Raw genomic sequence first — 12,205 nt, 5'->3', positions numbered from 1 at the left:
TAGTGATTATAATTTGTGCAGGGAAATCTAAAAATCAGGAAGAAAAAGGGGTATGCAGAAGAAGAGACTTTGTTCAGAGAGTGAATTAGCCAAACAATAACTGACTGAAGCTGAGAGAAGTGAAATCAAAGATGACAAAGTTTTGTAAAGCCCAGGTGATTTGGGAAAATGGCATTCGGGGCATCTAAAAATGAGATGAATCCAGTGTTGGATACATTGACTTTGGGGTGATTGAAAGACACACATGGGTAAAGAACAATTGAGCACTCATACTTCGTTTACAACAAGAGTCAGGCTCAGAGCTATTGAAAAGAAAATATATCCCTTCATTTAGGTTTTGAGGTTAGCACACAGGTCTGTTTTATTTTGTTATTTTTCTTTTTGGTCACACCTGGCCATGCACAGGGGTTACTCCTGGCTCTGCACTCAGGATTACTCCTGGCGGTGCTCAGGGAACCATATGGGATGCTGGGAATTGAACATGAGTCCGCCGCGTGCAAGACAAACGCTTTACCTGCTGTGCTATTGCTCCAGCCCCTTAGCACACTGCTAAAACTTCTGGAATACAATAGGGGGCACACCTGGGTTCGCCATCAGAGCTAACAGGTGGAGAGAGATGAACAAATAAGATTATATTTGATAGTAGAGAAAGAAAATAAGAGTATAGTAAAGAATAACAAAAGGGTCACTGTCACTGTCCTCCCATTGTTCATCAGTTTGCTCCAGCGGGCCCAGTAACATCTCCATTGTGACAATTGTTACTGTATTTGGCATATCAAGTACGTCACGGGTAGCTTGCCAGACTTTGCCGTGCGGGTGAGATACTCTCAGTAGTTTGCGGGGCTCTCCGAGTGGGGTGGAGGAATCGAACTCGGGTCAGCATGTCGGCTGCATGTAAGGCAAAAGCCCAACTCACTGTGCTATTGCTCCAGCCCAACAAAAGGGTAGAGTTTTTTTTTTTTTTTTTTTGGATAGCTTGTCAGGGGAGCTAGAGAACGTGACAGGATCATTGTGGAAGACCATTTAAAAAAGCAAAAGATGTCGAGCTTGGAGATGGTTCAAAGCATGTTGAATGCCAGAGTTGAATTCCTCGCACTCCTGAGACTACTTTATATGACTTAAAAATAAAAAAAGGTTGAAGATGGTGTTGAGACAGTGTCTAAGGGCAATTGTAGGGAAGAATAGTAGCAGGTTTGCTTTCAATTTGCTCTCTGGGTCTGTCCCATGTGAAAGATTTAGAGCACTTGTGCAGTGTGGTGGAAGGACCTGCTGGCATCCCAGCTAGTCTGTCTCAGGCATTTGTTAGCTATACAGAAACTCTTCAGTTACTCTGAGACTTAATCTTCTCAGTAAAACAAGAAGTGACGACCCCTCATGGATTAAATTGTGATGTTTACATGAAAGTCAGAATTTAAAGCAACTAAACAATGCTTGGAACATAAGTACTTGTATCACTTGTCATCCCATTGTTCATCAATTTCCTCTAGCCGGCGCCAGTAACATCTCCATTGATCCCTGTCGCGTGCTATAACTATTAATATCAACAGAGATACTGAACAGAACATAAAATTCAGTAGTGTAAAATGTAGTTTCATTTAATGGTAAGACCTAATGTCATAGGGTATCATTTCACTGTCACTGTCCTCCCATTGTTCATCAGTTTGCTGAAGCAGGCCCAGTAACATTGTGAGACTTGTTACTGTGTTTGGCATATCGAATACGTCACAGGTAGCTTGCCAGGCTTTGCCGTGAGGGCGAGATACCCTCAGTAGCTTGCCGGACTCTCTGAGAGGGGTGGAGGAATCGAACTCGGGTCGGCCACGTTGGCCACTTGCAAGAAAAACACCCTACCCACTGTGCGATCGCGCCAGCCCAGGGTACAATTTAGATTTATATAAATTAGACTTTGATCTTTCATCATGCAAAACATTTTAAAGGTATTTGACTATAGTTAAATGTGCTTTTATAATTAGTGTGGTTTGGCTATCTCGTGACATTTTATAAAATACATTTATACATGTCAGAGAGATAGTTCAGGAGATAAGGTACTTGCCTTGCATGAGGCCAACCTGGTTGGATCCCTGTAACACTGGGGTCACTACTGAACACAATGCCAGGGTAGCCCCAGAGCACCACTGGATGTTGACCAAAAGCTGAAAAAAGAAATTAAAAAGTACTTAATAATTGTCTTTGGATGAATTTTATTAACTTTCACTTGATATTTTCTTCTTACAGATGTGTACATCTCATGATTGATATGAAGAAACTAGTCATGGGCCAAAGGTCAAGATACTTCTCTGGGAAATGATGCTGATGCTGCTTTGTAAAGTCATACGATGAGTGTTTGGTTTAAGAAAGATTTTCTTATTTAAAAGATTTTCATCTTGGAAATATATCAAGTGAAGATTACAGTCTTTTGGGAAACATTTTCCTCCTAATAAATTATACTTGTAATGGGCGACATGGCAAATAACTCCGTTGCATATAGTGGAGTGAAAAACTCTTTGAAAGAAGCTAATCATGATGGCGATTTTGGAATTACTCTTGCTGAGTTGCGGGCTCTCATGGAGCTCAGGTCTACAGATGCATTACGAAAAATCCAGGAGAGCTATGGAGATGTCTATGGAATTTGTACCAGGTTGAAAACATCTCCAAATGAAGGTGAGTTTATGTCTAAGTTAAGCCCTTTATGGGACTCATGCTGTTTGACTCACAAGCAAGTGTACTTTGTCTTGGCTGCTGTATGAATATACTCTTAATTTTTAGTGACATTAAAAACAAATTTTCTCAGATTAGTGCAGCCAAAATACCTATAGATCAAGATACAGTGTTGTAATGCATGTATTTTAGGCTGGTGGGAGAAAATACTTCCTACGGTTGTGCATATTATTGCTGCTTGTTTACTATAGCAAGATAGTCTTTCCACTGGAGTTGCAGAGGTTGGAACCAGGCTTGGTAACCCCCAGGGGCTTCAGTGGAAATAAACACTGCTTACCACCCTTCATTTGCTAAGTGGCTTAAAATAGTTGTCACTGCTCTTGCTGACCAAGTTGTTTTGTAACCTAAATTTTAGTAATGTACTTCAGGATACCATGAAACAGTTGGAGTAGATTATGTGGAGAGTTTTTGGGGGGGAGTGTAGGGTGGGGGTGTGATTGGAAATCATTTCCAGTCTTAGACTTCTGCTTAGTTTTACTGGTTAGTGCCATAATTATTGATTTATAGTGAATTTCTTCTTGAGAATCAAGAAAGGAAAATTTACTATAACTTCATTGTATTACCTTATTTGAAATGGCTTAAAGATGGTCTTTTTCACATTGATCATGTTGAGCATAAATTTAAGTTTAGGAAATTTACAAATTTTAGGGAAGGGATTTCCAAATTGCAGAGGAAGGGGGGAATGGTACATGAAGATGAATGCTTGATGACTGAGATTTATTTTAAATAAGGGTAGGAAATTAATAATATTAAAACTTAAAGCACATTAATATATTTTACAAAGCTAATTCTAGAAAAATTACTGTCTTCAACATTTTTGGTAAACTTTTTATGCCATACTACTTGATGATAAAATTGTAAGTTATAACAAATTTTTTCCAAAGTAGTTAACAAATTTATACATTCCTATTTATTTTAAACCTATATATAATTAAGTGTCAATTGCTAAGTTTTTAGTGGTAGGTAGATAGATACTTCCGTGTTTCTGAAGTAGCGTGATTTTTTTTTTTTAAGACACAAACTAAGTTCATTGTTGTAAATATCAGGTTATAAACAACTTGGATATAGTCTAGTAAAGTCTGATATATCCCAAGGCAATATAAAATATTAAAAGTGGGCCAGGGATATAGCTCAGTGGTAGAAGACATGCCTCATTTGAATGCATTTCTGGGTTTAATCCCTGTACTAAAAAGGAAACAAATTACAACTTAAAACTAGGACCAAAAAAAATGCTCTACGAAGTAGCATAATTTTAAGGAAACAGTATTAACATTCACACATATTCTATAAGGGCTTCCTCAGATCACCTCGAGTATGTTCTTTTTGTTTGTTTGCAAGACCTGTTAATTCTTGAAGATAATTTGAATATTTTTATCAAATCCAGAGTCACTAGAAATACAGATTTCATAGTTATTCTTTGAATATGCTATTTTAAGGAAGTTGGTACAAATTCAGGGAATCAGATACACACCATAGACTTCAATTGGTAGACTTCAGTTTATTAACCAGAATCTGGTTAATAAATTTATTTTGAGACATTAGCTAATTTTATCACTTTAGAGATTTGTGCATTAATGCACTAGTTTCAAGATTCATTCAGTCATATGTTACCACTACATTTAAAGTCTGATTAGTTGGTGTTTCCCAGTTGCCCCATTGATCAGAGATGCTAACATTGAAAAGCCCTAGGGACCTGGGAAGAAAGCTCAAAGGCCTAGAGCACGTGTTTTGCATGCAGAAGCCCTGGATTGGATCCCTGACACCACAATGGTTCCCTGAGCACCACTGGCCCCAAAATAAATAAAAAGCCCTTGCTATGTAACTACATAATTCGCTCATAAGAGAGATGTGGAAATTTAATCTGCATGTAACTGCATTTTCATGTCTTTTTATTCATCTGCTATCAGTTAATAAAAAAAATCTTGTTTCTGCTGACTAAATACCCCTCCATGATGTATTTTTACTTTAACAGATATTTTTCTCATTTGTTTGCACTGTAGTTTGTTTTTGTTGTTATTTTGGGCATTGCTCCTTGTTTAATTTGTAAACCATAAAAAATTTTTTAAAAACATTTTTATACTGCCGTAGTTTTTAGAGGGGATGATTAAACCCCCATGATATGTCAAAAATGTGGATAATCTCTAGAATTATTCACTTAGCATTCAATTTCATGTGTTGCTGCTTTGTGCAATTAAGCTAGAGTATGACTGTTTTTCTCTTATATTAGGAAATTCTTCCTCATTTCCTCTGTAGTGTGAATTTAATATTTGTTAAGATTTGTAGAAATTTATATGACTTATTTTAAATTCTTCTGAAGATGGGGGAACAGTATTTGTGTTTAAAGTTGAATGAATAAATATAATTGTAGCCTCACAGGAATATTATTTCCAAAGGAAATGCTTAGTTGAAATTCGGAATTCTTCTTTTGGAAAGCTAATGAACATGTTTTCACTACCCAACTAGTAAAACAGTAAGACATCATCTGCCGTAGATAATCAGCTGGGATGTTGAATGCCAAAAAAATGATGTAGTAAAAAAGGGCTCTTACTGTATATCCTACTTAACAGTCATGACAGTGAGAATTAAAATGATTCTTTGAAATAAATGATTTTTGACTAAGTCAAATGTAAGTTTACCTATTTTCAGTTCATATTTATTTTGTATACACCTAAGAAAAAGTGCTGGTAGTTACACCTATAATATAATTATAAACCCATAGATTACAACCCAGTCTTAGATAATATTAACATATATAAAAATAAGTGCATCTTAGAGTTGCTTGGATATTTTATTTATCAGGCGCCCGCTATGGCAATTCTCAACTCGGGGTAAAACAAATTTCTGGTTTATTTCTAATGAGGGAGTCAGATTCACATACAATTAAATGAACTATTAATGTGTAAATGATACTGCTAAGAAAGAATAGTAAATGGAAGAGAAAATCAGGTATGAGGAGACAGTACTGAGGGTAAGGCACTTTCCTTGACATGGCCAACCCTGGTTCACTCCTAAGCACATGTTGATCCCACAGCACCACCAGAGTGACCCCTGGGTAGAAAGGGATAGTCAGTGAAAAATATTTAAGAAACCTCTAGAGCATAACAAAGGAACAATTTAAGACATTCGATAACACTTGGATGTTACTCTTTTGTGGAAGGCTAGTTGATGTCACTTAGAAATATTTTAAATAATAAGCATCATGTTTTATACTCAGGGAACATTGAAAACATTAACCAGTTTATCCAGAGTCTCACTTAAGGTCAGAGTAGGAATTCACACCTTGACGTTCTGGTTGTTTTTTGTGTATTAAATTATTTTTTCTTATTTTGGAGCACTTATGTTATAATGAATTATTTAAAAGTGTTGTATCTTGGAGATTACAATAAGACTGTTTGAATAAAACAAATCTATATGCACACACATATCTGCATTTCTATATTAAAAACTTGGAGTGAGCTCAAAGAATGCATGTAGCTGCTTCGCACGACTCCTAAGTTCATTCTCAGAACTGCTTTGCCCCGAGCACTTGCTGTTTGTGATCTCTAAAACTTTTAACAGGTATGTTACCTGTTTTGAAAGTTCATCTTATACAGCTTAAAGGATTCAAGAAACCAGGAAGAAAGGGATAACGTTTATTCCTTCCGCTCATAGAATATTTTGTAGCAGGAAAGGCATGATGAAAAAATTGGGGGATTAAGGTTCTGTTGAACAATCTGGCTTGAAAGTACGCACTAATTCAGGAAGTTGTGTATGCATGCCTCCTCATTCCCCCTGCTTATTTACTAGCAGACAGCCCTTTAACTTCTGAAGACGATTTATTACATGTTACTAATCTCGAGGAAGTCTTTTTCAACTGTAATATTAAAGGTTCAGCTTCAGTGGTTGTGATTAACTATCACTGCTCTTAAGAGACTTGGAACTATGAATTTCAAGGTTAACTGGAGTTAAGGGTTGTGACTTTATATTTTTAGCTTCATCATTTGGATCAAGCACCTGCTTATAGTTCTCTGACTCCAAGAATGTAGTTTTATGCCAAATAATCTGCGTATAAAATTCTAACGGCACCAGATATAATGATTATACATTTCTTGTCATCTTTGTTTTCTACATTGGCTTACTTTTTTTCTAATTTATATTTCTTGTTCCTTTTTCATTTGTACTAGGTTTGGTGTTTTTTTTCTATTTCAGTATATTCCTATGTTATCTTTATTTTATGTTGAAATAGTGGAATAGACTCTAACATGCCTCGAATGCAGATCTCTGATACCGTTTTTTATATAGTATATTACTGCGTTAGACTAAAGATAAAAGGAATTGATAAAAATTAAAGGCAGATGAGGCCAGTACACTGGGCAGGGCATTTATTTGCCTTGCACACAACCAACCCTGGTTCAATCCCTGACATCTCATATCGTCCCCTAAGCACCACCAGGATTAATTTCTGAGTGCAGAGCCAGTAACCTTTGAGTGTCACTCGATGTGACCCAAAAAAGGGGAAAATGAGTTAAGGCAGGTACGATGTCATATTCTGAGAGTGTTGTGGCTCCTAGCACCTACAACAGGCAGAAAAGCAAATGGAGCCTTAAGCTTTTTTTTTTTAATTTTTATTAGTGATACACCATGAGGTACAGTTGTAGACTTACAAATGTTTGTGCTTGGGTTTCAGTTATACAATGATCAAATACCCATCCCTCCACCAGTGCCCATTTCCCACCACCACGGATCCCAGTATCCTTCCCACCCCCCATCCCCTCCATCCCACTCTGCCTCTGTGGCAGGGCATTCCCTTTTGTTCTCTCTCTCTCCTTTTGGGTGTTGTGGTTTGCAAAAGAGGCAATGGGTGGCAGTCATGTTTGGTCTACGGTCTACTTGCGGCATGCTTCTAAGCTTTTTAAATATTGCTTACAATTAGGTTGAAGGGGGAGGGGGAGGCAAAGAAAATAAAGAAACAAAAAAGTTATGTGAAAGGAAATAGGATAGAGTCAACTACAGTTGTCCCTGACTGACTAAAGTTTCCAAATGTTCAGATTGTAGTTTAGCACTTGAGAAGTAAGACCTAATGGTTTACTCTTACCAGGTCTTCATGTTATACTAGAATAAAACTAGTGTTAACACATGGGAATACATATTTCATTTAAAAAAAACAGCCCTTTGCCAAAGATACATTGTTATTGACTTCTAGGCTAATACTGTAAGATGTGCATGCTTATACAGGTTGGCTCAGCCACGGACAAGGATCTGCCAGGTCTGTGTGAGTTACCAGTGAGGGTTTTGTAGTGATAAGTCTACATGACCTTGTCCTAGAAATGATAGCTGCTTATAATAATTACACATTTAAGACCTGCGGGTGTCACCAGTTTTTTTTTTTAACTAATGAATGTTTTTGGAGCTAGTTCTAATGCTGACTACTTTTTTTTTCTAATTTGTAGCTTATGTATATGTCTTTTAAAGTTAACATTTTGACTTGACTTTTGCCATCTCAGCAGACTCCATCCACATCCCTGCTCACTCAACCTTCCTGGCCCATACTCATACCCCGTGCATTCTCTGCTTGCCATTTCTTGTACCCTAAACCCACGTGACCTTAAGCTCCACTCACCGCACCTCACATTGCACATACTTCATACCTCCTGTCACTGGGTGAGGTCTGAAGCGATGGAAAAGAGCAACACCCAGCCTAATCCCTCAGATACCCACTAAGGGGAACTACAAAGATTTTCCTTCAGAGCACAGCAGACACAGTAGGGAAGCCAGGTAAAAGTCCGCCAGGTGAGTGGAAATAATAGCACAACGGTTCTCCCAGTACCACCTAGAACTGTGAACTCTCAGGTAATAATAGCTTCTTAGAGACACCATGTTGGAAAATGAGTTCAAAGAAATGGTGATACAAGCAGTCGGAAAAGCACAAGAAAATATGAGTGCAGAAATGAAAAAAAATAATTGTAAGTGACAGAAAAAGAAGACTGATAGGTGATATAAACTCAGTTAAATTCATATAAGCAGAATAAAAGCAGCTAGAGAACAGATCTGTGAGCGTTAAGGTGAGGAGTAGAAGGCTCTAGAAAATAACAGATGGGGAGGGGCTGAAAATGAACAGCACACCAGAAAACTATGGAATAAGTTCAAGAGAAACAGTATAAGAATTATCAGAGTCCCTGAGAAATAGGAAGGTAAATTTGATGAAGATAGACTGGTCAGGGAAATCATAGGTAAGAGTTTTCCAGAGTTGAGTGCAGGAGTCCAGGAGACCAAAAGATCCCAGTGAAAATAGACCCAAATAGAAAAACTCCAAGACACATTTTAATTAGAATGGCAATTTAATCAGAATGACCAAAGGCAAACTATTGAAATCAGCAAGATCAAAGAACAGACTTACATACAAAGGAACGTGCATAAGACTCATAAAAGTTATCAAATATGAGATTGTATCTGACAAAATGGTGGGAAGTAGTTTAAAAAAAAATCAAAGGACAAACACAGGATGATCTCACTTATATATGGTACATATTGACTATTGTGTTGAGGGAGTGCAGGGCTTGAAAAGAGGGATGCCTAGATCGCCCTTCATCCCAGAGTATAGGGAAGAGAAGGGCAGAGAAGGAGAGAGAAATTGAGGAAGTAGGGACCAGGGGCAAAGGGAATCCCAGTATATTGGTGGTGTAAAGGAGTAGTATAGCTAGCTATCCAAACCAGAGTCAGCAGCACTGAAAGCAAGATCCAAACTCCAAAACCCAAACTTAAAAATGTGCCTGTCGAGGTAGCAGGCTGGGGAGAAGGGGTCTGAAGGGAACCTGGGGACCCTGGTATCGGGAAGAGGACACTGGTGGTGGGATTGGGGCTGGAACATGGGATGTCTAAAACTCAGCTATGAACAGCTTTGTAAATCATGGTGCTTTAATAATTAATGAATAAAAAGATAATGACAGAAACACCAGGAATACTCTATTGAACCAGATTGTCATTTATATTTAAAGGAATGATACAAAGTGAACAAGCAAAGCTTAGGGAATTCATAGCCTTGAAGCAGATTCTGCAAGACACATTAAAAGTCAAGACAAACTTCTCAGCACTGGTGGTGGGTGTGCTTGTAATGATGTATGTTTGAATAGTATAATTAACAATATTATAATCGCAGAACCTCAAAAAAAGGGTTTTTTTTTTTAAATTTTAAGTAGTCCTTGATATTTTATCAACCTAATCTAATCTAGCACAGCTTCAGTTTTTTTAAATTCAGTTTTCTAATACAATGCGTATTCCTTTGTCAGACATTCTCTTCTGGTTTCATAGCATTCTGTTCTTCCAGGCTTAGAAACTCTTTTCTTTTTTTAATTGAGATATCACAATTTGAAATACTATTTATAACATTTTTTATATATAATGTTACAGTGCCACCACACGCCCACAAGGACAGTGTCCCTGAATCCTGGATGTCCCTGACCCTGAATCCCTTTTATCACCATCCTTTGGAGACTCCCTCTTGACAGACTCAGTATTGGCAGAATCTTAGGGTTTGTTGCCATTGGTCATTGCCGAGTTCCTTGCTTTCTTTATAGTCTACATTTAAGTGAGCATGTATTAGTTTGTGCTTCTGACTCATTTTGCTTAATATGATGTCTTCCAGTTCTATCCAGATTTGAGGTGGAGTGTAAGAATCCATCCAGATGAATAGTATTCCATTGTTTTTTTTTCCCCATTCTCACTTGTATGCTATTGGTCACTTGGGCTGGGAAACTATCTTTTAATGGTGTTGGCTTCTTTGCCTTCCCATTTCTCTGACTGGAACCATTTTTTGCTCTTTCCAGAGTTCAGACTTCTCAGTTAGGGCTTACCAAAAAAAAAAAAAAACCAAAAAACAAAATTCTTTAGGATCTGGCTCTTCCTTATTACCTCTCTAATCTCATCTCTTTCCTACTTCACACAGTGCAGCATAGTGCACTTTGTTTCCGTTCTTCCTACAGATCTCTGCATCTAGAACATGTTATCACACCCTTCCTATGACTAGCTCTAAGTCATTCTTAAGATATCAAGTTAGGTGTGTAATAATCCCCTTACACACACTGTTCTTCCCCGAATTTTAAATTCTGCTTCCTTTTGTATATTCCCATAACTTCCTCACTACCCCTGTCATATTACCCACACACTGGGTTTACTTGTCAGTCTCCCCCTCCCAGCTCTTAAGTTCCTAGAGGGTAAGAGCCAAGGAAGACACTATATCTGATTGATCTTGTTTTGTATACTTGGTGGCTGTCAAAACATCTAGCCTATGATAGGTATTTGGGAGCAAGTCAGTTTGTAAACAGGTCATTCTTGCAGGGGGATGGGCTCTTTTTATTTATGAAATTGAGAATATTGAAGTGTTTCTTAAGAACAATGGATCTGAACATTGCTTTCACGTCCCTTCTTACTCTCCATGTTTTATGTGTCCCTTGCCTAGAAAAAGGAGTTGTGATTCCTGTCGTTACCTCCCACTGTCCCGTATACACAAAGACAGATAAATTTCTAGATACAGAATTTAGGAAGACTGGAGTATAGGCTGAATGTTAGCCATGATTAAACTTAAATATATTCCAGTACTCCCCCTACTTCATTTCCTAAATTGTGGTATGATTTTATTTCTGCTGCTGATTGAGATACTGCATTTTTTTTATAAAATATTAACTTATTGCTAAATCTTGCATTTGGTTCCTTTTTGTTGTTGTTATGAAGATTATACTCTCATTATTCATAGAATGAATATGGACTTTTTCTACTTTCCACAATGGTGGATAGAAATTCCAAAAATTTGTCATTCTAAAGTTGTTTTTGATGGTTTTTAAAATATGTTTTCTCTCTGGAGCTAACTGGGTCATAAGGAGCTCATGAACACCCTTGGATGCATTGCCATTTCCTTACAGTCAGCACTCAGTAGGACCAGGCAGGAGATATTTTTTTTTTGTATTCATAAGCTGTTCTGAATGATTTCACATCTTTTCTATTTTCTAAGTGAGGACCACATAGTCTGGCCAGTTTTACCCACTTGGTTTTATCACCTCCCCACAAGCTTTTCTTTCTCCTCCTCACTAAATCTCTTACTGCGGCTACTCCAGGTAACCACCATATACTGTATTTCATTCTTTTGCCTTTCTCAAAGGCTTTACCTGGCATTAACCTTTGTCTCCTGTATCACTGGAATCTTCTCCGTTCAATCATTTCCATTGCTGAAGAACTTTGCCTAGTTTCTGTCACTCATCTTTTTTTTTTTTTTTTTTTTTTTTTTGCTTTTTGGGTCATACCCAGCGATGCTCAGGGGTTACTCCTGGCTTTGCACTCACACCTGGCAGTGCTCGAGGGACCATATGGGATGCTGGGAATTGAATCCAGGTCGGCCGTGTGCAAGGCAAACAGCCAACCTACTGTCTATTGTTCCAGCCCTTTTTGTTTGTGTGTTTGTGTGTGTGTGTGTGTGTGTTTGTTTTGTTTTTTGTCACTCATCTTTTGAAAAATAAAA

General features: G+C 37.7%; 1 protein-coding gene across 4 annotated transcripts in view; it reads left to right on the top strand.

Annotated features, from left to right (window-relative positions):
• The window catches only part of ATP2B1 (ATPase plasma membrane Ca2+ transporting 1), a 135,645-nt gene that overhangs the window by 58,457 nt on the left and 64,983 nt on the right, over nt 1-12,205 (top strand). For 2 of the 4 annotated variants that reach the window (XM_056117937.1, XM_056117942.1), the window contains exon 2: nt 2,236-2,661. In XM_056117937.1, the coding sequence (XP_055973912.1) occupies nt 2,454-2,661 (208 nt within the window). In that variant the 5' untranslated portion in view covers nt 2,236-2,453. Of the gene's footprint in view, nt 1-2,235; nt 2,662-12,205 lie in introns of those variants that run through there. The other 2 variants (XM_056117948.1, XM_056117953.1) reach the window with 2 other exon arrangements.

This window comes from Sorex fumeus, unplaced genomic scaffold, assembly GCF_029834395.1.
Source record: "Sorex fumeus unplaced genomic scaffold, SorFum_2.1 ptg000003l, whole genome shotgun sequence".
Classification (NCBI taxonomy): domain Eukaryota; kingdom Metazoa; phylum Chordata; class Mammalia; order Eulipotyphla; family Soricidae; genus Sorex; species Sorex fumeus.
This window is presented reverse-complemented; position numbering and strand designations above follow the sequence as displayed.